The sequence below is a fragment of the Pseudonaja textilis genome, chromosome Z (genome assembly GCF_049901715.1).
Source record: "Pseudonaja textilis isolate UNSWEBS1 chromosome Z, rPseTex1.2, whole genome shotgun sequence".
Taxonomy (NCBI): domain Eukaryota; kingdom Metazoa; phylum Chordata; class Lepidosauria; order Squamata; family Elapidae; genus Pseudonaja; species Pseudonaja textilis.
Window position 1 is genome coordinate 131,135,957 of NC_142008.1, and position 27,152 is coordinate 131,163,108.

Below are 27,152 nucleotides of genomic sequence, written 5' to 3' on the forward strand. Positions count from 1 at the left end.
ATGACCATTTCTGCCAAACAAAACACTATTAGTTGTTAAGTGAACCATGTGGTCATTAAGTGAATCCAGCTTCTCCCATTGACTTTGCTTGTCCCAAGCCAGCTGAGAATATTGCGAAGAAGAATCGTGACCCTGGGATGCAACAACTATCGTATATACATGCTGGGTGCCAAGTGCCAGAATTTTGATCACATAACCACAGGGAGGGTGCAAAGGATGTTAAGTATGAGGGCCAGTTGCAAGTCACTTCTTTCCACTGCTCTTGTAACTTCAAACAGTCACTAAATGGATGGTTGTAAGTTGAGGATTACCCATGTCGTGTAGAAGAGTCCAGTCAAATGGAAAGCTGTTTTGCAACTTTTTTTCTACTGGGATAGAGCTTTATCATGTGTTCTTTCTTGGATCAATAGTTGTTTCTGCAGCGTTACATTAACATAGACTACTTTAACAATGCAGGTATGACTCCGTGTACCAGGAACGCTTTAGACAAAGAAGACTCCTGCTGAATGTCTGTGGAGGTTCTCGGTCATCCAGGTGATGGCTGTCTCAGAGGTGCTTTTTTTCAAGAGACAACTCAACTTTCTGGTTTTTCTTTGAAGACGTTGAAGCTTCTTGGATGAGAAGGGAAAAAAAAAAAAAGGAAGTCCAGCTGCCTCTTGAAAAAGCACCTTTGGGACAAGTCTCCTGCTGTCTTTTGTGAGAAGTTTTGTCTTCTGCCATGGATAAAGCCTCCAAATGCAATTCCTAAGCAAGCAAGCAAGATCGGAACAGAAGTAGCATCGTAGCACCAGCCACAGCAGGAATAACAGTAGCTTTATTGAGAAAGCATCCCACAAAAACAGATGCTGAGTTCCTTTAAAAACTCCTTTCCTGGAGAATTAAATAAACCCTGAGAAATTGAACCACACGTGTGGTGTGTGCGTGTGTGCGTGTTTTGAAGCAAATGCTTCTTTCCAGAGGTTCCAGGCAGGATTTGGTTAACTCCAAAGGGCGAAGGGATTGGAGAAGGACAGACCAATCCCTATAGTAATCCCAGAGCAAGGAAAAGCGAGCTCCCCCTTGGGGCCTGTTTGAGTAATGCAGCAGTTCACAACCACAGGGCTTCACCCGTTCTATTCCCAAACGCCCACATTTACTAGAAGTAGAAAAGCATCTATCACAGTTGAGCGGAGGAGGCAGAAAAGAAGGGGAGAGGGCCTTCACTTTGATCAATGGGGGTGCCGCTTCTCTTCCAGGTTTATTTCCCAGTTTTGGCAGTTTGGGCTCCAATTGTTTTGAAGCTCTGCCTTCAATCCCCACTGATACTAGACAATTTGTGGCTATCAACTCTCAAGTGTCTGTCCAGGAAGAGGTACACTGTTATTCTTTGTAAACAGAGGGTGGCTTGAGCAATAAAAGCAGGATTTGAAGGGGTTCAGTCTCTATGCAAACTGCCCATCTCCAAGTATAAAAGAACGGAAAGGGATAAACGGAGGATCCAAGGCAGCACCAGATGTTCTCATCACCAAGCCCGTTCACCAGATTCCAGAACTCCGGCGGCTTTTTCCCACCTCAAAAGGTAAAAAAGTTTTATCTCAACTCTGCAAACCACCTGAGTGAGGGAAGAGAACGGGAAACAGCCAGGGGAAAGGCCGTGCCAACATCTGGCAGCTGCGTCATTCCCTCCCAGGCGGGAGCCCGTGTCCCAAATGTCCACGATCATGACCTCAGTCCTGCACCTGCCAGACAATGAGGTGGCTTCGCTCGGCTCGACGGAGGCGCGGGTTCGGGTGTAGCAGGTCACCATAGTGCTTATCGGAGTTGTCTCCTGGACATGGAAGAAAACAGTGGCCACATGAAAAGAGGTCAGGTCTACCCCAAGCATATCTAAGGAATATCAAGGAACCACCAGAAACACTCCCACTAACAACGACTGGGCAAACCACTATTATATAAACAGAAAGCAAACCCCGCTTTCTTCTAGCACTGATGGTGTTACCTAGTTGGGTGATGAAACGTCTATAAGAAAATCACCAAGCTCAGAGAGCACCAGGCACCCCAGAGTTCAACCCTGAGGACAAATTTTCTCTTCTGTTGGTATCAAGAAGGACTTTTCTTTATAAAGAAATCCCAATCCTGTTTCTTCCCCAGATGTGTTAATTACAGGATTGTACCACCTAACCATCTCTTGCCATTGGCCAAGGGGGCCGGAGTTGAAACCGAGTCAGCTCTGGACCGCTGTAGTTTCTCCATCCCTACTTACCTATCCGGAGATTAATATACCCTTCCCCTCCACTTAGCACCAAGCTGCAAGGTTTGCTTGGTTTCTCTTGGCTGTGTGAGGCCTTGAGGTTTTCTACAGCAGATGGATCCACATATCCTAGAAGAATGAAGAGCAATCAGAACTATTCAAATCCCAAAGGTACCCAAATGATCGTAATGACTTCCAAACCTGTTCTGGATAGGAATAGCATCCTTTCAGGGCGAGACTGAAGGAGGACACCTTTCTCCTTCCCTCAGAGCCACAGCTGTTGCTTAGAATAAATCTCGCTCATCAAGAGGAATTTGGATTGGCCTCAATTTGAAAAAATGGGTTTTGGGGTGTTTTTTGAGAGAGAGAGATCAATTCAGCACGATTGCCCCAAAAGGCACAAAATTCTGCTCCATAGTTCATTTAGTGAATGTTCAAAGTTACCACGGCACTGAAAAAATGACTTATGACCATTTTTCACACCTGTGACCATTGCAGCATCCCATCAAAATCCAGACACTTGGCAAATGGTTCATATTTATGATAATTCCAGTGTCTCGGGGTCAACCTTCTGTGACCTTCTGACAAAAAAAGTCAATGGGCAAGCTAGGTTCACTTAACAACCATGGGACTAACTTAACAACTGCAGTTATTTGTTTAACAATTGTGGCAAGAAAAGTCGTAAAACGGGGCAAAATTCACTTAATAACTGTCCTGCTTGGCAACAGAAACTTTGGGCTCAATTGTGGTCGTAAGTTGAGGGCTACCTATAGCTATAAGTAGAAGAGGAGGAGATTTGAAAAGAACGGCTTTTGATCTTGTTGTTGTTGTCAAGTCAGAATAAATGATAACAGCTGCAAGGTTACTTTAAGCACAGAGATGAAAGGACTCACATATGCAGTACCCACAATGGAAGAATGGCTGGTGAAATTAACGGAGTTGGCGGAGAGCACAAAACTGACTGAGTTGATGAAAGAAAAGTCTTTATTCTAGTTTTATTTCTATTTGGAAACCACTCTTGGATATTTTGCTTGAAACTGAAAGAAAGAGAATTTTAACCTTGGGATGTGATGACTAGACCTGTTTACAATCAGGGAAGTACAGTGTGCTGTGGTTTACCCTACTTCAAAAGGTCATTGTATTTCATACTTGTATCTGTAACCAAAGAAAGTCAGAAGTTACTCTTTTCTATAACTTTTCTTCCCCCCCCCTCCCTTTTTGTCTGTGTTGGCCAAATTTTCTTTTTTCCCATCCTTCCCTCTTTCGTTTTAATTATTTTTTTTCTATGCCTTTTTGTAGTTTATAACTTTTTAAAATTTAATTAAGGTTTTTTTGGGGTGGGTGGGGAGGAATGGTTTATGATGCAGCTGTATGTATTCCTGCTAGATTAGGACAGTGTTTTTCAATGTTGGTGACTTTAAGATGTATGGAGTTCAACTCCCAGAATGTTGGCTGGAGAATTCTGGAGATTTAAGTTCATCTTAAATTTTCTAAGATTGAGAAACACTGGATTAGACTCATCCACATATGCCCTCTCTTTCCTATTCTCCTTTCTCTTCCAGTCATTTTTTTACTATTTCTTTATCTGATGTTTCCTCTGATACCTACATCTTTCCTTTATTAAAAATGTCTTCTTGCTCTACGCTAGGATAAATCGTCTTTTGGTCTATAACCCAATAAATAAATAACACACCCACTTAACTTGTATTTTAGAGCTCTGGCTAACTAGATTTTCTTAATGTATTTTAATGAGCTGCATTTTAGGCAATGAGAGGAAGTAAAATTTAAACAGAAAATGAACTGCTTCATTCTACACTTTCTAATTGTTATTTAGGTTAGGTGTTTTATTGATTTTAGTTCTTTTAGTGTTTTTTTTTTCTGAACTTGTATTGTGAATAACCCTGGAATAAAAGCTAATGAAGGTAGTATATCAAAACTGTTTGGTAAATAAGGCCATTAAACATTATTAGCCAGAAAAAAAAAACAGTATTAACTTGCACTTTCATAGGGCCACAGGGGAGGATAACCTTTTCTGCAACTAGTGTGGAAATTTGTGCTATTCACCATGAAGCAGGTTACATTTCTTCCACACAGAAGGCAAAGAAAAGATAATTTGCCTACAAATTAACCAATATGGACTTTCTGGTTGCCTCTGCCAATCTGGCCATTTGTTATATTTGTGGCCACAGATGTGCCCAAAATAAACAAATCAAGTACCCGGACCATAAAAGAAAAAAGCAAATTGTCAGAAGTTTACAGTTTACAATCCCAGTTCTGCCCCACCTGTAAATCAGAACTGTAGACAATCAGGATGCAACTCTTACTCAATGGCACAAAAGCCAGATTTTCTTGGCATAGAATCCACACCCTTTGCGAACGCTCATTAATACACAACATGCTGCCCTGCAAGGCAGTACATTATATCAGCCAACCATTGAAGTTTCATTCAGTTCCTTTAAAACACAGCTACTATTTTAAAGGTTCTGGTCTATTTGGGGGTAAAAGGATATATCTATTTTGTTGATTTAAACTTTAAAAGACATGAATCCAATCTCACTGAATGCGGCATTTTCTGCCTACGCTTGGTTTCAACGTCCAAAAATTCCCAGCCAAGATGTTGACATGAATGCCTTGTTTATCACAGCCCCCACTTCCTTCCTCCATCTCTGTTGTTTCTCCCATGCCGGGAAAATCTGTAAACATCTCAGGGAAGAAACTTGTTATATTCTGCCAAACTGTCATGCACATGGGTAGCGCTTCCTGAAAAAAATCAAAAAATGGGTTTTGGACATTTCTTGCAAACTACCTGGGACAGAGACAAAGAAACGGACAGCATCACGGTGCCCATGGTAGCTGATCTGGGCTTGCTCCATAGCACACAAAGGGATACCAGCAGAAGGTGAAGTCTTCGGGCTTTCAGAAAATTCTGTAAAGAAACAGGAAAAGCCACCTCAGAGCTAAACAGCACAGCTATGCATTTTCCCACAATCAGAAGGAGACTTATTTGCTTACCGGAGACAAAAGGCACAGATATAATGGTGCCACCGGATGTGCCAACCCATAGCCGCTTTCCAAAAACACCAAGAGCTGAGATGTTTAAGGCTAAGCTAACACTGCTGGGCCCTGGGGGATGAGGAAGAGAAAGCAAGGGTGAGCTTGTATATATTTGACAGACTAGCACTGATGATGTTACCTAGTTTGGGCAACGAAACAATTGCAAGAAAACACAAATTCAGAAAGCACCAAGGACCCCTCGGAAGTGTTGAGGCACATTATCTCCAACATCATAACTGGGAATTCTGGAGGCTGTGCACTCCAACCTGAGCACCAAGCAGGAGAAGGCCTTTCTTTCTTTCTTTCTTTCTTTCTTTCTTTCTTTCTTTCTTTCTTTCTTTCTTTCTTTCTTTCTTTCTTTCTTTCTTTCTTTCTTTCCTTCTTCTTGTCTTTCTTTCTTTCCTGTTCTGTCTTTCTTATCCTTCCTTTCTTCCTGCTTCCCTCTTTCTTTCTCTTTCCTTCCTTCTTCCTTTTTCCCTCCCTCCCTCCCTCTCTTCTTCTCCTCCTTCCCCTCCATCTCCAACTTCTCCATCATCTACAGTTAAATGCCATGATTCCAAATGACTTTGGGCATCTCAAACAAGAACTCCTGTCTATATCCACAGATGATTTATGACAAGAATGGATAGAGGCACTAGGTAACCTGTGCCTCTCCAAGTTTTGCAAAATTATACTTTCCAACTATATTTCCAGCCCCAGCCAACTATATTTCCAGCCCCAGCCAACTATATTTCCAGCCCCAGCCAACATGGTCCCCAAGAAGAGATGCTGGGAGCTGTTCTTCTGAGAAATCTGAAGGACCTAATCCTGGTTCAGAAGTTCTGCCTACAACAGACAATTTTTTGATCCTTCAACAACTCTCCAGTTCTTCATATTTTTCCAGGAACCAGAGCAGCTTTCAGATCATGAAAGCAAGGCTGGCTGGGGAATTTTGAAAGTTGCAATCCAATCTTAAAGTTTCCAAGGTTGAGAAACACTGTTCTGCAATATCCAAGATCCTGTCTTGGTGCCCACTGGTTCCTGACCCAGTCAGGCACAAAAGACCAAGTCCACCTGAAGTCCCAATTAAACTGATTTATTGCTAATCATGCCTAGGCACAGGAATCTTCTCAACAGTTAGCACCTGCTTGGAGTTAGATATCGGTTAATAGAATTCACCAGAGTAGAACTTTGTTCACTTGTGGCTACATAGGGATTCTAGGCTGATAACTCCACCTCCAGGTTCTGTCACGCCTCCTACAGCCACTTACCAAATGTGCGGCTGATGAAGGGCTCCAATTCCACTTCCTGTAGTGGCTGCCCTGTCTCTGCATGGAGAAGACGTAGAGTGGTCTCCAGGCGGACTGAAATCCAGATGCCACGACCAGCTGCTGCCATGTGCCGGACGTGGCTTTCAGGGTGCGAAGTCACTTCAAAGTATCGCTGGAAGGAAAGAAAAGAAATTGGTGGCAGGGAGTGATATTCAAATGAAAGGAATGTCCATTTTTTTCTGGCGTGGGTGCAGGAAGTTATGGCCTGTTGGTTGGGCAAGGACTTATAATCATCCATTTAGTGACTGTTCAAAGTTACAAAGGCACTGAAAAAAGTGACTTATGATTGTTTTTCACATTCATGGCTGTTGCAACATCCCCATGGTCACGTGATTAAAATTCTAAGAATGTAGGTGCAGTGGATTCCAGTGACTTGAATCTGTCCCAACCCCATTTGAGTTTTCTTCTGGACAACGTCTTGGCTTGCACAGCTTCTAGTAACGGCCTCATATCTCAACAGGCTCACCTGAATGCGAGCAGTCCGAGGATCCAGCACGTAGATTCGATTTCCATAGCCACACCAGAGCCAATTAAACACAGGGATGATGCACCGAATGGAGCGCCGTGGCCGTCCCAATTGAACCATGCGTGGGGAGAACAATTCCCAGTTGCGATCTAAGAAAAGACAAGTTATTATTCAGCCGCCCAGAGTCACCTTGAACTGTGAGATGGGCAGTATATCAGTTTAATTAATACGTAAATAAAACAAGTGTCAAGTCCCACACGAGCTAGGCAAAATCAAGGAAACAACATCTACATAGACTTCAGTAAGGTATATTTAATGCAAGTCTTTGGGCAACTACCGAATCTTGGAAACTTCAAGAATTTCCAATCCTCATTTACAATGTGTTTGCTAAGATAAAATCTCTTGGAAATGCTTCTTCCCCTATTTCTTGCTAGCTGGACTTCACTGCTGCTTGTAAAGCAGGTTGTCAATGGACTCACGTTCTGTCTCTTGGTTATTTATGATTATTTACCCTTCTGTTCTTTTTCCTAGTCTCTATACATTCTCTCTCATCAAGAAATTAAGGAGAAGGTCTCGACCCTAGGGGAAATGGGGAGGGAAGAAATCCAAGCAGCAGGACCTACCTGCATTCCGATGGAATATAGCCAGAGATCCATCAGCTAGGGCAGCTACAACGCGGCCTTGGGCGTGCCTGGAGCAGACAGGGCAGAGTAACAACAAGGCATGTTTTACTAGCAGTAGAACGGGAAGATGGGCGGTTTCCACCAAGAATACTCAGCTTTCAGCCATACTCACACAATACAATGGACAGCCTCCTTCAAACGGGCTTTGCCTTGGCAATGTCGCCAGTCAGTCACAGCAGAATGAATATAGATACTGCAAAACAGAAAGAAATAACAGAAATAAGAGGAATATCCAACAAAATTATCAGACCCCTCCACCCAACTCTGCCACTAGCACAGCACCGGTTTCAGCTGGGACTCCTAGCGTCCCATTCATTAAAGGTAAAGTTTTTCCCTGTCCAGTTGTATCTGATTCTAAGAGACGGTGCTCATCTCCATTTCTTAGCCGACGAAACTAGCATTGTCCGAAGACTATTCCATGATCAATTGGCCAGCATGACTATATGCTGACATGCACAGAACACTGTTACCTTCCTACCAAAGTGGCACCTATTTATCTACTTGTATTTGCAAATTTTCGAACTGCTAGGAAGGTATGAGTCAAGGATCACCCCGTCTCACGCCGCTGGGATCTTGAACCTGGGCTGTCAGCTTTCTACCTAACCAGCTCAGTATCTTTAACTGCTGAGCCATCGCACGTGCACACCCATTCATTAGCTGTTCATATTTGGGAGATAGCATTAAAGTCTCTGCTGTCACAGTTTCATGACCGTATTGGGCATATTCATTATGCAGATGGTCCATGACTTATTACCATTCATTTACCAATCGCTTGAAGTTACAAGGGCACTGAAAACTTACAACTAATCCTCACACCTATGACTGGTGAGCCTCCTGAAGGGTTTTCGACAAGCAAAGTCAATGAAGGAAGCCAGATTCACATAATGACCACATGGTTTATTTAATGATCATGGTGCCCTGCTTAACGACTGCAGTAAAAAGGTTGTAATACTGAGTGTGATTCATTTAATGACCACATCACTCAGTGATGGGGGTTCCAGTCCCAATTGTGGTCATCAATCAAGGACTGCCTGTAAAAGTAGGTAAGCTTTATCTTCTCCCCCAGAATGACAGCTCCCTCTTCAGGATAGCAGGTGGAATTACAGAATAGCAGTAGCAACAAGAAGAAAATGGTAGCAGAGGAGAGGAGGAGGAGGAGGAAGACATGGTCAGACGCTGCTTGAAACAACATAGGCACGAACGGCATATTATATCAGACATGTTCATTTCTTTCCCACTTTAATCTCCATTACCAGCCTTCCTGGGTCCCAATCCAGACAGTGGGTCCTGTACCAACTGCCTCCATTTCCCTTGCTTCTTCATCACTGTCAGATCGGGGTGCCAAAGGGTCTTCGAGGATCTCTGGCTTTATTACTGGCTGTTCATCCACAGGTGCTGTCAGGCCTGTAGAAGAAGAGGGAAAGCAACATTGAGGAAGGGAATGCTTATCTATCACTTCCACAGAGGAATTATTGAGGCTGTAATCTGCACCTCTATAACCATCTAGGCAGACACAGGCTTCACAAAGTAATTAGGACTGCAGAAAAACAATTGCTACCAACCTGCCTTCCATCGAGGACCTGTACACTGCACGAGTCAAAAAGAGGGCTGTGAAAATATTTACAGACCCCTCACATCAGGACATAAACTGTTTCAATTCCTTCCCTCAAAACGACACCATAGAGCACTGCACACCAGAACAACTAGACAAAAGGACAGGTTTTTCCCAAACGCCATCACTCTGCTAAACAAATAATTCCCTCAACACTGTCAAACTTTTTACTAAGTCTGCATTACTATTATTATTATAAATCCTCCCATCCTTCCCTTCACCATCTCCTCCCACTTATGACTGTATCACTGTAACCTTGTTGCTTGTATCCTAACAATTTTTATTGACTGTTTCATAGTATGAACAGTTCGATTGCTTATTGTACCCTGTGTCTATCAGTTGTACCTTATGACACTTGACTCTTGACGAATGTATCTTTTCTTTTATGTACACTGAGAGCATTTGCACCAAGACAAAAGATTCGTGTGTCCAATCACTCTTGGCCAATAAAGAATTCTAATTCTAATCTAATCTAATCATGAACCCAGAACACCTTGGGACCTTGCTTTGAAATCTCACAGCCAGTTTGGGGCTCCTTCAAAGCAACTAGAAAAGTGTTTCCCAATCTCAGCAACTTTTAAGATGGGCAGACTTCAACTCCTAGGCCGTTCTCTTTTTCAGGGACATGTATAGAATAGAATAACGGAGTTAGAAGGGACCTTGGAGGTCTTCTAACCCAAACCCCTCCCCAGGCAAGAAATCTTATATCATTTCAGGCAAATGGTTGCCCAATCTCTTCTCCTCCAGTGATCGAGCATCCACAACTTCTGGAGGCAAGCCATTCCACGATTAACCATTTTGTCAGGATATTTCTTTTTAGTTCTAAGTTGTTTCTCTCCTTGATTAGTTTCCACCCATTGCTTCTTGTCCTGCCCTCAGGTGCTTTGGAGAATAGCTTGACTCCCTCTTCTTTGTGGGCAACCCCTGAGATATTGGAACACTGCTATCACGTCACCCCTGGTCCTTCTTTTCATTAAACTAGACATACCCAATTCCAGCAACTGTTCTTTATATGGTTTAGACATGTAGACATATCTAAGTTTGAGAATAAACATCAAAAGTCCACAAAGCACTGAACAATGAAAGAATCGATTTGGAAAAATCTCAGTGGAAGAAAGCTTTAGACTCTATTGATACAGAGCCTGTCTTACATCAACTACATGTGACTAAGTGGATTAAAAGCAATTCTTTGGATTTTCAGGCTCCTTGGCTGAGGTAAGTTTTCTTCCAAAATAGCTTATATTGAGATTTGAAATTCAAAACTACTTTAAATTCATACTTCCAAGCCAAACAACCAACACAAATATATCCATTCAATTATTTGAGCCGTGATGGCACAGTATTGCAGGCTACTTCTGCTGACTGCCAGCTGCCTGCAGTTTGGCAGTTCGAATCTCACCAGGCTCAAGCCTTCCATCCTTCCGAGGTGGGTAAAATGACGACCCAGATTGTTGAGGGCAATAAGCTGACTCTATAAACCGCTTAGAGAGTGCTGTGAAGCGGTATATAAATCAAGTGCTATTGCTATTGTGCCAAGTAAAAGAACTGAAGGTTGCACATGAATTATACCCAGTCCTACTTTGGCTGAATTTGCATGACAGGTTCAACCAGATCACCTCAAGACCAGCTGACTCATTTGTACAATACACAAAGTTTAGTTTAGTTTAACCTTGGTTTGGCCATGGCTTAACATGTTTCCAAACCCATCCCCTTTGGTTATTTTATAATTCAATTAATTGAGACACCCCAGAGAACAAGTTTGAAATTAATTCAAATAATTGTGAAAATGATCCTGAAGAGATCCTTTCTATGAAGATTGATCCCCATTCAAGATATGTGTATAACTCAGATCAAACTGTAGCCCCTAAAAAAAAAACCCAGTTGGATAGAATAAAAATCTGAGTTGGAAATGGCAAGAAAAAGGATGTTTAATAGGCTGGTACCCATTGTGCCCCTTAAATTCCCCACAAACCAGGTTAATTTTTCCATTATCCTATTCCCCAAACTCTCCATCAAAAAATGGCTGAAAGTTTTGACCCTAGTTAATACCCCAGCTCTCCGGACCTCATAGAAAGTGTCTCACTTCTGGGTACTTAGACCACAGAATCCTATACTGTTCTGCCTGCTCTTTCTGACAGTTTTTCAAATTCCACTTCCCAATTGTCCACCTGTCCTTTGTCTCACTGACCAGGTACACAAGCCATGGAGAGGACGTGAATTCCAGGCAGCACAAAGTGTTCCAAGAGCTGGTTAGCGTTGGGGGCCTTGAAGAGGATCACTTCGCTAGCGGAGTGGGTCCCAGCAGCCACCCACAGCTGAGAGCTGCTAGAAGAGCTGCAATGGGGGTTATCCTGAAAGGAAATGGAAGACAAGGGTCAGGAAAAGGCAGGCACTCATAAACCTATCTTCCCATATTCGATCCATGCAGCGCCTGCAGCTCCTAATCTGAAATCTTAGGTAACCTGGTGAGAAATCTTACACAAATTATTTTTTCTAACTATCCAGCCCTCATCTGAGTCTTCTGTGCTACATGTGCTTGCTCAGGGAAACACAATAAATATCACACGAGAATGTGACTTTTCAAGGCCTGAATTGTCCAATAGCAAGGATTTGCAGGTAGTTCTCAACTTATAATATTTCTTCTAGTGACCAAAGTCACAATGACACTGAAAAAAGTGACTTATGACCCTTGCAGCATCCCCAATTCAAACGCTTGACAATTGATTCATATTTATGACATTTGTTGTGTCTCAGGGTCATGTGATCAGCTTTTGCAACCTTCTGGTTAGCAAAACTAATGGGGAAGCCAGATTCACTTTATAATTGTGTTATTAACTTAACAACTGCAGTGATTCACTTAACACTTGTGGCAAAAAAAAATTGCAAAATGGGGCAAAACTCGCTTAACAACCATCTTGCTTAGCAACAGAAATGTTGGGCTCAATTGTGGTTGTAAATTGAGGACTACCTGTGCACCATCTAATAACAGAGTTGTAAAATGGAAAGGGAAGAAAAGAAGAAAAACCACTCTCCATCTTGACACCATTCCAAATATATTAGAAGAACACCTCTCATCATCTTTTACTCCCTCTTGTCCCATTAACTCTATAATACAATTTGCAGATGACACCACGTTGGTGGGACTCATATCAGGAGGAGACGAAACGGCCTATAGGTCAGAGGTTCTCAGACTGGTCTTGTGGTGCAAGAGTCATAACTTCGCCCTGAACATCAAAAAGACCAAGGAATTGATTATAGACTTCAGACGATGCAAAGCAGAGCCTCTCCCACTATATATCAATGGAGATTGTGTGGAAAAAGTTCATAGTTTTAAATTTCTAGGAACTTATATTTCCAACAACCTTACTTGGTCGGTCCACAGTATGGCCATTGCAAAGAAGGTCCAACAGTGCCTGCACTTTCTGAGGCTGCTGAAAAAGAGTGGTCTGGGTGAGAAGTTGCTGGTTACTTTTTACCGTTCTACCATTGAGAGTATTTTGGCATACTGTGCAACGGTGTGGTATGCTGGATGTTCTGCAGTGGATAAGAAGATGCTCCAGAGAGTTATAAACACAGCACAAAAAATCATCGGTTGCTTTCTTTCTTCTTTGGAAGAGATTGCGAAGACCAGACTCCTCTCTGGAACACTAAAAATCTCCACAGACCGTTCTCATCTGGACATTCATATTTCAAACTGTTACCATCAGGGAGACGCTACTGGTGTCTTAAAATGAGGACTAATAGACTGAGAAACAGTTTCTTTTCCAAGGCAATAACTGTCTTGAATCAAACAATGCATATATGATTTAGCCCTATGTATATAGTGGCATTTTAAAACTATCTGACTTACTATATGTTTTGGATAAGTTTTAGACTAGGTTTGTTGTTGTTGTTGTTGTTATTATTATTATTATTATTAAATACTCTGTAGTGTGATTGTGATGTGGTGTTTGGGCACTGTGCTGGAGTAGCTTTCAAATTTCATTGTATTTGTAGAATGCAATGACAATAAAGCTATTCTATTCTATTCTATTCTATTCTATTCTATTCTATTCTATTCTATTCTATTCTATTCTATTCTATTCTATTCTATTCTATTCTATTCTATTTCCATAATTCTCAGCCACCACATTAGTTAGGGAATTCTGGGGGTCGTGGTTCCAACACACCCAGGCAATTCAGGGAAGGCTGTATTTAAGGTTGACCATCCTAAACAGATGGTCAGAAATTCCAAGCCTGAAAGGAGCTGAGTTGTGCAGGACAGAAATCAGTGCTTACAGTCTGTGATGTTTCTCGAGGCTCCGGCCCAACAGATGCTGCGGCACACCAGAGCTGCAATAAGAGAGAAAACAAGCATGATCTTGACATCCATTCACAAATTTTTAATTGATGCACACTCAGAAATGTTTGCTGTGACTGCAGTGATAGACAAAGATGGAAAGACAAAGATGGAAAGATTTGACTTTACCTACAATGGACGAATGGACAGTGAAGCGGTTGGAACTTGCTGAGGTGGTCAAATTGACCACTTTACAATGGCCCAAAGAGACTTATAAGTAGGTCTTGAATTTATGACCAGCATCTCCATAGAGTTGCTGTGGCCTAGAGGTGGCGCTCTCACCTCACAATCAGGAGCCTATGAGTTTGATCCCAGGTAGAGGCAGATATTTCTCTCTGCGCATAATGAGAATTTATCTGCTGAATAAAATTCTCCATTGGCGACAGGAAGGGCATCCAGACAGTAAACGCTCTGCTTCATTCAGTTCCCTAGTCTCCACCCCGCAAGGGATTATGGGGTCATAAAAAGGAGATGATGATAGCACCCCCATAGAAACATCATCAAAATTTGGGCACTTGGTAACCAGCATGTATTTATGATGGTTATCGTAACGGATTATGTGATCATCATTTGTAACCTTCCCAGATGGCTTCTGACAAGAAAACTCAAGAGAGGATGCCAGATACACTTAAGAACCACACAATTCACTTAACAACCATGGCAAAAAGATTGTAAAATCAGGTGCGACTATCTTAACGATCGCCTTGCTTAGTGACAAAAATTCTGGTTCCCAACTATGTTCATAAGTCAATTACTGTATTAGTTCTGCCATAATTAAAAAACAACAGTAAAAATTTGCTTAATTTTTTTTTTCTATACTTAAAAAATTAGTAAAAACATGTTTTAAAAAGATGTTTGTTATAGGAACTCTCAAAGCAGATCATCCAGATTAACTAGAAGTTTTCTCTGAGCATACAGGGGATTGCTTGGAATCCCTGGTCCGCTTTGCCTCTTTCTCTACCCCATCTTGACTGGGGTTGCAATCCTCTGGAATCAGATATGACTGCCTCATCCAAACCATTTGTAGCACAGACACATCACAGACTGACCAGCCCCCAATTTCTCTGCAATGGTCTCTGGCTTCCCTAGTTTTACTCTGTTAGTTGGGTTGGCAATATATAAACCAACACTGTATGTTTGTAGCTTTAAGACAAAATCACTGTATTGATTCCGATTGGTTGATTGTATTGCAAATTGCCATAAGAGGGAGCTAGAGATCATGGCTTGCTCTCTCTGACATTCTGTATCTCTGACATTCTGTTGCTATCTAAGGTTCTCTGTTGTGCTTATACTTTGATATCTTTGTTTACTGAAAATGACAAAGGCAACCAGTAAGAAGACTTTGTAATTGGATATTCTTTGGACTGTAAAACGTCTATGACCTGGACTGTTTATTGGACTGTGCTATTTCTTAAAATAAACTTCAATTTAGTGTAGCTGTGTGTGGCTGAATAATTATTCATAACTACTCTCATAAATGTTTCCATGTGCATATCCTTGTTACTCAAGGGTTATTCTGTACATATTATAACATACTCCTACAGCCTTTACCACAAATCTCTTTTATTTACAGCTATCGCAATGACTCACACTAGTTCTATTAAGATTTACTCGAGTTTCCATTCCTTTCGAATTTGGGAAAAAAGAAAGAACAAACAAACAAAAAAGCAGCCCTCAACTATTCAACAGTTGGAAAAAGCTTGTTTCGTCACCTTGGTACTGGGGTCCTTCTGTTCCAGCATTCTCAGCTGCACAAGTACAGGTACGTTGGTAGTTCCTGCAGGTGAGTCAGGGTCCTGCAGCAAAATATTAACCCTATTTTAACAGGCAGAAGCTCAAGCCTGAAACATGAATAGGTCCCACCTGGATAAAGAAAAAGTTAAAAAGACACTATTGCAATCCCCCAGTCCCTTAATTACAGATAGTCTTTGACTTATGACTGGTTACTTAGTGATGTTACGATCGAAAAAGGAGATTAGATCTGAAGTTCCAACAGTTGCTCCAACTGCACTTTGGACAATAAGCAACATGGCCACATCTATGGCTGTTTGCAGGGTCCTGAGGTCATGTGGCTGTGTTTTAAGATGTTTTTGACAAAAACTGGCACTTACTTTGGCCGTTCCAACAAAACCGTACCATAGTGAACAATGGGTTCACTTAACCACTGCAGTGCTCTCTTAACAATTGCAATTTTGCTAAATAACCTGTCAGGGTTCCAGTTAACACACCCAACGGAATCAAAACTCCATATTCCTCAAAGTACATATTTATTAGGCACCTGGGGAAAACCCAACTCTGAAGGACCTGAGATTTCCCCCACCCAAATCAAACCCAAAGTTCTTTTCCCCCAGGTCACATGTCCATCACATGGTCCAACCAGGTCACAGCCACTATCCTGGCTGGCTTTGGTCCACGTTTCTCCAGCACCTGGTCAAGCATCCTTGGCTCCCATGGAAAGAATGTTGTTTTGGCTACACATCCCCAGTTATCTGTATCTCCCCGCTTATGTTCCCACAGCTCCAACCAGCCTTGCTGTGGCAGGGCTGAAGATGCTCCCAAAAGGGTTTCAGCTCAAAATGGCTTCAGGGCTGACATAACCAGGATGATTTACTTAACAACCACTTAAAATTGTTACAACTCCATTACAGTTGTAACTCAAGGACTACCTGTAACTCAGAGAACCAAATGCCATGGCTTTGTTTGCCACATGGATACCCCTCCATTGCCCATTTTAGGAGTGAAAAAATACATAGAGGCAATCCTCGACACACAACTGTTCATTTAGTGACTGTTTGAAGTTACGGTGGCACTGAAAAGAGCGATGACCATTTTCCACATTTATGATATCTGAAACATCCCCATGGAGACGTGATCAAAATTCAGATGCTTGGCAACTGCTTTGTATTTATGATGGTTGAATGTTTTGCCACATTCTGACAAGCAAAGTCAATGGGGAAGTCAGATTCACTGAACGTGTGTGTTATTAACTTAATAATTGCAGTTGTGATTCATTTAACGTAGCAAGAAAAGTCTTACAATGGGACAAGATTCACTTAATAGCTGCCTTGCTTAACAATGAAAATTTTGGGCTCAGTTGTGGTCACAAATTGAGGACTATCTGTACATACTCTCCTCCCAAGTCTTTGATAAGGGTGACTGAAGCTCTCTTTTATTTGGGTGGTTTGGGTTTTTTTGTTCCCATTTTATTCTGTCATTTTTACTATTTTTAATTCTTCATTTTTATCATTTGTTGTTGTTGTTTTAAAAGAAACAATGTGTAAATTGTAAGAGTTGCTTGGGTGCTGAGCTGTGTATACATTGAAATAATAATTAGACAACTTGTGATCCCTTAGGTCATCCTTTCAGAGATATTTCCTTACCAGATTCCTGAATGTCTTTAACAATGACAGAACTTCTAATGTGCTGCGTACATTCAGAGATACAGGTGTCTTAAAAATAGCCCATGTTAAACGATATAACACAGTCAAACATCAGCATAAGAAATGTTTTATGACATTTTATATTATGTCATAGTTTTATGACAATGTTTATGTCATAAAATATTCTATAAAATTTGCCAAATTTCAATTCCACAGGAGTCATAGGTCCCAAATTTAGAACACGTTCTGTAAGTTATCCCATATGAGGTAACTTTGTTCAAAAATTGCTTCCTTATGGTGGACCCTTCTGCCCAGTTAAACGTTATGGGAAGAAGAATTTTAGTACAATACTGCATAGACAATAACAATAATAACTTGTGTTTTTTTTAGATAAGATCACATTAAAAGTATTAATTCAAGAGAACTGGTGTCTCAACATGGGACTTTTGTAGGTATGTTAACTTCAAAGCATGTCATTCCGAAAAACTTCTCACTTGAAATGAAGTTGGCTGGCTCCACCCATGGATCTGTGCCCGACCATGTTCCTGCCAGATGTATGAGCGGATCTCACCATACAGCTCTCTCCGCTTCTGCTGTGGGGAGCCATCAGCCCTGTGTTAAATGGACAAACAATCCAACCCATTATAAAGCAGATAAGCTTGTAATATTCTGGGAGAAGGTGCATGCCTACATAAAGACCCCCAGCATCTCCCTTAGTTGCAGTGAAAAAAAAGATTTTTAGATTAACAGGAGAAAGGAAACAATACAGGTAATCCTCAACTTATGACCAAAATTAAAATTTGTGTTGCTGTGAAACATTCATTAAGTGAATTTTGCTCCATTTTACTATCTTTTGTGCCACAGTTGTTAAGTGAATCACTGCAGTTGTTAAGTTAGTAACATAGTTGTTAGGGGAATCTGGCTTCCCCATTGATTTTGTCTATTAGATCACAAATAGTGATCACCTGAACCCGGGACACTGCATCCATAAAAATAAAAAAAAAGTAAGTTGCAAAGTATCCAGATTTTGATCATGTGACTATGAGGATACTGCAAAGTTTGTAAATGTGAAAAAAGGACTTGTCACTTTTTCCAATGTGTTGTAGCTTTGAACGGTCATTAAATGAACTATTATAAGTCAAGGACTACCTGTACCCCAAAGGAAAAATAACCAACCTGCTGGAACTCCAGAAAAGCTGTGAACAAACAGTGCAAGCAAAATTGAGCAGAGCAGATTAGTGTTAAAAACACATCCAAACACCACTTGCACTGTATTTCCCAAGGATTCCTGGTAGGAAGAATAAAGAATTTGCGTTTACAGTCTTGTAAACTTACTCAGAGGGTGAGATTGCTCGTGGCATGAGTCTCAGTGTGTTCCGTCCTGAATCTCTGTGGTTGTTGCGGCTAGGCCGAGACCTCCCTGGTGGTAGAGGAGAGGCTACAGCACTCTCAGGAGCATCTGATGGGCTGAACAGTCGATCAAAACTGCCAGGATGGAAGGAAAACAATATGGTTAAAGGAAAGAGAAGGGCAAGGGGTCCATTCTAAAAAAAGGAGCAGAATATATGAAAGCAGGTCGTAATAGTTTCCTGCACTAAGGTTAGGAGGCTTCCGTGACCTGAGCAAACAAACAGAAGCATAGAAACCATTTCTCTGCAAACTTTAGTTCCCCTTCGGTTTCTAGCAATAGCAGCAATCTGCCCAGCTAGAAATCTTTGGCTTTGGCTTCTGAAATATTACTTGTCCTCCCACGTAATTTCAAGTCAATACTTGCTGTATGTACCCAGGAGATGGAGAAATGGTCTTTGTTTTAAAACAAAAAGAAAAGATGACGCTCAGGATGCTAAGCCGTGTACCCAGTGCTGGACACTCCCACGGCAAAATCTTGAAACAGCTAGATTTCACTTCTAAAATCTTATGCAGGACCTACATTTTCCAAAATGATGATTTCTTCATTTGAATCGCTTGTTCCTCCCGGGAAGCCCTAAAAAGAAAGAAACAATTATTGAGAGGCGTCTGCCTATGTGTATTGACAGTATTCATTCTCTCGCTCTGAAGAACCACTAGAAAAAGGAAAAAAGTAACCAATTTGTGCTTATCCCTAATTCTAGTCTACTTGCTGCTTAAAACATACCATAGAATGGCAGCTGGGAGCGATAACAATTACAGACTAGAGATATGAAGATTCAGAAAAACGCTTGGTAAAAGCAATCTTCCTCAATCCTCTCATGCCTTGTTTGCTGACTTAAAAAAATACATCTGGAAAAATACATCTTCTGCTAGAATAATTCGACATTTTTTATTTATGTATTTATTTAAATTATAGCCGCCCATCTTTTAACCAGCTCTGAGTGTTGGAAGACCATTCTCTACTTCAGTTTGCAGTACACATGGACTTATGACCGGTTGCTTAGCAACCGCTTGAATTTATGACAGAAACACCCTCCCCCCCAAAAAAAAGATAATTATGACCCAATTCTGAAGTTCCTACACCCTCCCTCCTGTTGTCTCATGACTGAATTTGGGGTGTTCGGCAACCATCCTGCATGTGACCATGATTTATATTTTTGCCAAAAACTGGTATTTACTTCCAGTTTCAGCAAAAATGTCCCATAGCAAACAATGTGTTTGCTTAATGATTAGGGTGTTTGCTTTACAACTCTGTATTCTCTTAGTGACTGCTGAAAAAGAGATTAAAATCCAATCACATGATAATCCACTTTATAACTGTCATGACATATGACTGTAATTAGCAGGTTCCATTACAGTTGTAAGTCAAGGACTACCTGTATATAGAAATTGTAGTGCTCAAACATGGGAAAGAATAGAGAACCTTGTATGAATCTCAACAAAATTTTATTTGCCAAAATCTATTAGAAGGATAAAAATGAAATTTCAGGCTCAGCAAAAACAGAAATTGCTGATAGTAGTATTAGTTCAAAAAATGAAACTGAAGATTCAGTGTCTACAGGCAAAATTTCTATGCAACAATTGTTACTGTTTTTTTCCTGTTTTCCTCAGCTCTTTTTGTGAAACTGTGAACAAACAAAAGCATCTAAGGCCAAATATATAATTCTGTCATGTGTCTTCGGCTTTACTTTTAGCCAACTGGTCAAAGTGACAAAAATAATCAATTAATTAGTTGCAGATGTAACCAAATAAAGAACAGCTTTTTAAGTTAATTTGGGTTACCAGATGTAACTAAGTAAAGAACAGCTTTTTAAGTTAATTTGGGTTACCAGATGTAATGACTATCTACATTTTACTTTTACATTTCATAAATGTCCTGCAAATTTTACAACTGAAATGTACTCTTAAAACAAACCTTAACATAACTTTTGTCCTTTAGGCAGCAAAAGTGAATTTAGATTGAGAAAGTGGACTATAAAAATAAAACTGCACATGTTTCAATTTTAAAGAAAAAAAAACATAGAAGGAAAAAATCCAGTAGTGTTGCATTAGTTAGTAACAGGATTTGGAGAAAGAGCATTCAGTGTGACCACGGAAGTTTGCTAAGACTAGAATATAAGCATCACCAATTTGAAATTCCCAAATTAACTCATTTCCAATGGAAAAGAGACTTTCTCTCTTCTTCTCCCATCTTGGTCCCTGGGATGCTGTTATATAGCAGGCAAGAAAAAAAAAATCTTTGGACCAGAAGTGAGGGATGAAAAATTCCCCACTCACTTCTGAATGCAACCCAAATGTTTCAGAAACACCCATGGCTAGGTTAGTCAAGACAAGTTCTAAATCAAATAGCAGATTATTTCCCTGAGATCATCTGGAAGGGTTGGCAAAGGCCATAGAGAATGACAGCAGGATACAGATAGTCCTCAACTTTCAACCATTCATTTAGTGACTGTTTGAAATTACAACAGCCCTGAAAAAAAACGACGTATCAAAATTTGGACACTTGACAACTGGAATGTATTTATGATGGTTGCAGTTCCGGGGTCACCTTTTGTGACCTTCTGACAAGCAATGGGGAAGCCAGATTCCTTTAACAACTGTGTTATTATCTTAACAACTGCAGTGATTCACTTAACAACTGTGGCAAAAGAGGTCATAAAATGGGGCAAAACTCAACAACTATCTTGTGTCAGGATTCCGGCAGTTATCCCAATTAAATCATGAGTCTCGAGCCAAACCTCCAAAACTTCAAAAGGATTTATTGGGAGTTAACATATCCGGCACTGCCTGGATGTAACCAACTCTGAGACACATAATTCATTATCACCCTTGACCCTGGTTTTCCTCCACCCCTGGGTGTATCATAATTCATATTCTCCAGTGGGACACATCTACAGCCCAGAGTCATCAATCATGTTCTCCAGTTAGAATTTTGCACAGCAGAAACTTCTAGTTACTATTTTTTATAACTATTTATGGAATGCACTTTCAATTTCCAAGCGGCCACACTGCTCCCCCCTCCCTTTCTGTTGGCAACTCTAAAAAGACCAGTTTTATGAGCTGACATTTTGCTTAGCAAGAAAAATTTGGGGCTCAATTTTGGTCATAAGTCGAGGACCATGTGTAGATACAGATTATTCTCTCTCTCTCTCTCTCTGCAATTTTGAATATGGCTCACCTCAGAAGTTCAGACCGTCGAACCGCTTCCTGTAGTTCCATCAGCCTCTCTTTATACAAATTACGCTCCATCACGACACGTGCCATCTCCGCGCGGGTGAACCTCTGAGTTCGGGCCAGCCCCCCTTCAGCCTGTGGAAGATACGGCAAGCCTTCACTCAATAGCTCAGGTATTCATCTCCATTCCAAGTTCTGAATCCCTTTTTACCAGAAGCCCCGTCTTCTCAGCTTAGTATCCCCAATTGCAGAGGTGTGGTTCCCAGACTTTACCATCCAGATACGTTTGAATGGAAACACACTACATCAGGGGTCGCCAACCTTTTGGACCTCAGAGACTACCAAACTCATAATTTTAAATTCCGCGGACCACTAATATGAATTTTGACTGACGGTGGCTTGCTGTTGTTAGTGGGAAAGTCGGTCCCATATTCCAGAGCTGCAGTAGTCACAGGACTGGCTGTTTGGTCATCCCAGAGCAGCTGCTCCTCCACCCGGGTGCACCGGCCTGCCATGGACTGGAAGAGCTGCTCCGGGATGACCAAAGGGCCAGTCCTGTGACTACTGTAGCTCTGGAATATGGGACCGACTTTCCCACCAACGTCAGCAAGACACTCCAGGGCGGATTTACCTCCCCCCGCCATTGGTCTTCCAGTTCCAGCTTGCGTGGCTCTACTCAAGGTAAAGTTTGCACTCGGCCGAAGCGTGGGGGCCAGCGGATGGGTGGGCCATGTGGGCGGCTCAGCCCTGTGTTCCCACGCAGCCTGGATTAATTGTTTTGGGGGTGACATTTCTCTGCGGACCACCAAGATTTTCTCGCGGACCACCAATGGTCCCCGGCCCACTGGTTGGCAACCACTGCACTACACAACTGGAGGGTACTCTGTATTCTAGAGACTTCAACATTCCTGCCAGGTATAGGTGAAGGTCTTGGGTGATTACCTCTCCTTCCTCACTGGAGCGCCTTGATTCCTTAAATTCTTGCCGGATCCTGAAATTCAAAGTTTGAAAGAGAAATATGAAACATGTTTTATTTTTTAAATCAACAGATGTTCAATATCCTAGAACTGGATCAGAAATCACATAATCAATTCAGTGCCTTCATACACATGCCTTAATTTTTAATTAAGACATACTCCAGGGTTAAAAAAATAAGGAATTAAAAGGCATGCAATGTAAGATCTAAAAGGCACACAATAGTCTATTCAATTGTTTTTCAAACTTGTCAGCGCTAAGATATGTGGACTAACTCCCAGAATTCTCAGAGTTGAAGTCCACTAATCTTAAAGGTGCCAAGTACTGTATCAAAAATTTGAAAAAAACACTGATCTATATTCATTTTTACTACAAAAATCTCCCCAACAATGAAATTGTACAGTACTTTCTCCCATCTTTATAATTTTAATTTAATTCCATATCTTAACAAATTATTTTGAAATAACATACAATACCCAGATATTTTACTTTCTTCTCAATCTTAAATCATGTTTTAATCATCAGTTCTAAGACAAAAATGAATATCCTGCCTAGAATGATGTTCTAGAGTAGACAATATCTGTTTTGACAACTGATTCACCATTTAAACAGTGGTAAAAGAATATGCTAGTCCTAGTGCGCATGTAGCTCTATGTCCCAAATGCACCAGGCAAACAACTGGTGCTAGTGCATTCCTTTGATGTATGCCTGTTGTGTGCCTGTTTACTCTCTTATAATCCCTTCCTCTCCAATCCCTCTGATCTGCAATTGGGGATGGGGGAAGAACCAAATTGATCAGACACAGAATAACAAGTAATGACTGTGGTGGTAATCAAATAACTGAGCAATGCTATGAAGGTCATAAATATGTACTTTGGTTGTAGTTATTTTTTTCAGCACCATCGTAATTTTGAATAGCTGCATGAGGCAGTCAGTAAGAGAAGTCTAGCTAGACTTTGTTTTACCAAATCCAGTGTCGCCTGGTAGACAAAGAGGTGGAATGAATATGTCAGAGTGGCCAAAATTTACCGGAGAAGTTCCAACTCAGCTTCTTTCAGCTGCATTTGGCAGCTACGCAGGTCAGTCAATGATCTGTCATTCTCCATCCGTAAGGATTCACGTTCTTCGGTGAGCTCTTCCACACGGTTAATAAGATGGCGGCGGGCTGTATCCAGAGCGATTCTGGAGATGGGGTGATGAAGGACATAAAGATTTTAGAGCCAGTTTCAGAATCCAGAAGGACATGCTAAATCTAAAGCCAACAAAAACATAAACAGCGTTACAGACTGCGGGTTTGAATCTATATTTAACAAGGTTTCTGGCTCTCATTAATTTGAGATGGCAAACTAGGTGCTCGGTCTTACCGTGCTTCTTGAAGTTGAGTGTTTTCTGCTATCAAGGTTTCTAAGGTATCCCCTATAAAAACAGTAGACATGGACATCAGCTGACATCTGCTCTTTATGCATCCAAAACAGAATGTCCCATTGAAAGGAAATAACAAGGTTTTTTTGGGGAATGACAATCAAGCTAGGATTCCTGAATTCTAAATCCCAGCAGGGAAAAATGCAGAAAGAAACATATTTACCCTGCAAATCAGCACCATCATCCATATCTGTGAGGAGTTCTGGGCTGAGGCCTGAAACTTCAGCGAAAAGGGAGACCGTGTTGCGCTCGAGGGTGGTATTCAAGGGGCTGAGAGACAGACAAACAAACAAATAGACGCACAAGAGTCCCCACCCACCTCCATCCTGCCAATAAGACGCAGACATATCCGACACTACGCTAAATGGAAATCAGTGAAGGGGTGAGGGATGATGTCTGTGTTGAGGGAAGGTCCCTGGAGAAGAACCTGGACTCAGTTGCCATCAGCCTGTCACCTCTCTGTCTATCCCATGCATGAGGTAGAAGGGATAACCTTGAGGAACAGAAGCAAGAGCCATAATCAAGACAAAGGTCAGATAAAAAGGAAGCTGGAACCAAAACTATAACCTTAGAAAGAATCTCAGTCAACACTCTCCTGAGTTCTCACAAAAATAAAGAGGTGATGGGAAGAAGCACATTGAGACTTGCAAGAGTGTTGTCAGTGCTCCAAAGATGATCAAACTTGGAAATCAAAGTCTCACAAGCTAATGCTGCTTTTATTATAAGGTTATAGTAACAGAGTCTTGCAAGTCTCAGTGACCTCCCCCGCTCCCTTTATCTTAATGAGAACTAGGGAGGGTCATGTCTGAGACACTTTCTCAAATTACTTTTCTATCCCAGACTCAGATTCCTTTTATCTGGCCGTCAATTTGGTGTGGCCCTTCCTCCTGCTCCTCAAGGCTATAGCTTCTGCCCATTTACTTCCAAGACTGTGATGATTTCAAAACAGCATCTGCAGAAGACATGTGTGAAAGCAGAAAAGCTACCTGTCTGGCCAACAAACTCAATGGTATATGATCCTCCAAGGCAGAAACTGGGATGACTGGAAGAGCTAACTGTCCATCAAACGATAGCATCAGAAGGGTAAAGGGACTGAGAAGGGCAGATAATTGAGGATAAGATTAAGATCATGCTGTGTTAAAGATGGCACGAAAGAAAGACCTAGGTGGTTGTGGGGCTTTTTTTATTCCCTAGTCAGGTGTATTTAATTATAGATCACCAACCTGTACTTTCCACTTAAAAGTATAATTAATGAATAGATTTTCCTTACCTGTTTTGCATTTGGGGGTCAGATTTGAGTTCTGGAGTAGAGCTTAAAAGTTCATCCAAATCAAAGCCATGCTGATGGCTAGGAGAAGCTGATGAGAAAAGAAAGGGAAAATCTCAAAAAATGTTATTATTCTTATTGATTATTATTATCCCTCTCTCCCAGATTTTTAGGACAGAGTCCAAACCTTGGCAACTTTAAGATGTATGGACTTCAACTCCCAGAATTCCTCAGTGAGAATGAATTCCTAGATTTACTTTTAAGTAAGGATGTGTACAGGTTACAATGGCACTGAAAAAGTGACTTGTGGCCATTTTTCACATTTGCAGCATCCCCAGGGCTACATGATTAAAATTCAGATGCTTGGCAGCTGATTCATATTTAGGGCAGTTGCAATGTCTTGGGATCATGTGATCATCTGACAAACAAAATCAACGCGAAAGACAGATTCACTTTACAACTTTGTTACTGACTTAACAACTGCAGTGATTCACTTAACTGTGGCAAGAAAGGTCATAAAACAGGGCAAAACACACTTAACAACGGTCTTGCTTAGCTATGGATATTTGGGCTCAATTATTGTGGTAAGTTGAGAACTACCTGTAAAACACAGTAGAAAAAAACATTCTGCCCAACCCTCTTGCTTTCATTTGTCTGAGCCTTTACCTACACAGAGAGATTCGACAGACATCCCACAATGGTTCCTAACCTAAACTTACACAGCCCCCTCTATCACTTCAGAACTGTACTATCCATATATACATCCTTCAAGTAATTCAAAGCTGGCATGTGTGACTTCTAATGACTTCATTAAAGTCAGTGGAGCATAGTTTAGGCAGAGGCAGCGGTAACTTCAGTTTTTGGCTATTGTGGGAACAAAGGTGGAGTTGAACCTCTCTCAGGGGCTATTGAGAGATACAGCCAAGCAAATAAGAACACAGTGTTGCAGACTGGGGATCAGCAACTTAAACTCAAAGGGGCACAACTAGCTGAAGACTGTTATCTGCAGCCTTTGGCAATGATTCAGTTCAGAAAATTTACCTGCCCCTACTTTGCGGTTTGCTATTTGGGAGAAGAGAAAAGAGAGTACCAGAAAGAGAAAGAAATAGGGTGGGAGAGAGGAAGAAGAATGTCAGAAAGAGAGAAAAAAGTAATATTGGTATTTATTTATTTATTATCTTGCCCTTATTATCTTTTATAAATAACTCAAGGCACTAAACATACCTAATTTTCCCTTCTCCTCCTATTTTTCCCCCACAAAAACAACAAGATGAACTGGACTGAGAGAACGACTGGCCTAAAGTTATCAAGCCAGCTTTCATCTTAAAGCAGGAATAGAAAACACCGTCTCTTGGTTTCTAGCCTGGTGCCTAGATCGAATTGGCTCTTGGTGTTAAGGAATTAAAACCACTTGGACAAGAAACTGGGAGACCATGAATTTTAGTCCTGCCTAAGGACAAAAACCCACTGAGTACCTTTGAGCTAGTTACTTTCTCTCAACCCTAGGAAGAAAAAAGCAGTGACTCGTGAAAAATATAGCCAAGAAAATTATAGGCGCTGTCTTAATCTACTTGAAATAATACTCCAGTTTGGGATTAAAGCTGATCCTACCAAAGAGAGCAAGAGAAAATCTCCTTCATACCATCCTTTTCTGGCTGAATGTCCATTTCCTGTGCCAAGGGAAAGACATTTCTGTCTGCAATCTTCTGGGGCGTTTTCTCTGAATGAGAAAGTTCATTCATTTCTCCATGTTCCTAAAAAGATCCAGCAGATTGAGGGGAAAAAAACCAATTTGTTTTATGGCTTCCCTTAATATCCCCGTTTCTCACT

General features: G+C 41.2%; 1 protein-coding gene across 1 annotated transcript in view; it reads right to left on the reverse strand.

Moving 5' to 3' along the window:
* Window positions 1-347: 347 nt before the first annotated feature.
* Window positions 348-27,152, reverse strand: part of LOC113443538 (C-Jun-amino-terminal kinase-interacting protein 4-like) — a 34,445-nt gene continuing 7,640 nt past the window's right edge. The window contains exons 6-27 of the mRNA XM_026711831.2: window positions 26,965-27,076; window positions 25,326-25,413; window positions 24,219-24,325; window positions 23,998-24,049; window positions 23,663-23,815; window positions 22,601-22,649; window positions 21,663-21,793; window positions 19,005-19,058; window positions 18,410-18,559; window positions 17,569-17,686; window positions 15,407-15,490; window positions 13,634-13,687; window positions 11,544-11,706; window positions 8,997-9,147; window positions 7,856-7,936; window positions 7,684-7,751; window positions 7,061-7,209; window positions 6,535-6,706; window positions 5,243-5,353; window positions 5,037-5,156; window positions 2,243-2,359; window positions 348-1,807 (exon numbers count right to left, since the gene is read on the reverse strand). Of these exons, the coding sequence (XP_026567616.1) occupies window positions 1,707-1,807; window positions 2,243-2,359; window positions 5,037-5,156; window positions 5,243-5,353; window positions 6,535-6,706; window positions 7,061-7,209; window positions 7,684-7,751; window positions 7,856-7,936; window positions 8,997-9,147; window positions 11,544-11,706; window positions 13,634-13,687; window positions 15,407-15,490; window positions 17,569-17,686; window positions 18,410-18,559; window positions 19,005-19,058; window positions 21,663-21,793; window positions 22,601-22,649; window positions 23,663-23,815; window positions 23,998-24,049; window positions 24,219-24,325; window positions 25,326-25,413; window positions 26,965-27,076 (2,385 nt within the window). The 3' untranslated portion in view covers window positions 348-1,706. The remainder of the gene's footprint in view (window positions 1,808-2,242; window positions 2,360-5,036; window positions 5,157-5,242; window positions 5,354-6,534; window positions 6,707-7,060; window positions 7,210-7,683; window positions 7,752-7,855; window positions 7,937-8,996; window positions 9,148-11,543; window positions 11,707-13,633; window positions 13,688-15,406; window positions 15,491-17,568; window positions 17,687-18,409; window positions 18,560-19,004; window positions 19,059-21,662; window positions 21,794-22,600; window positions 22,650-23,662; window positions 23,816-23,997; window positions 24,050-24,218; window positions 24,326-25,325; window positions 25,414-26,964; window positions 27,077-27,152) is intronic.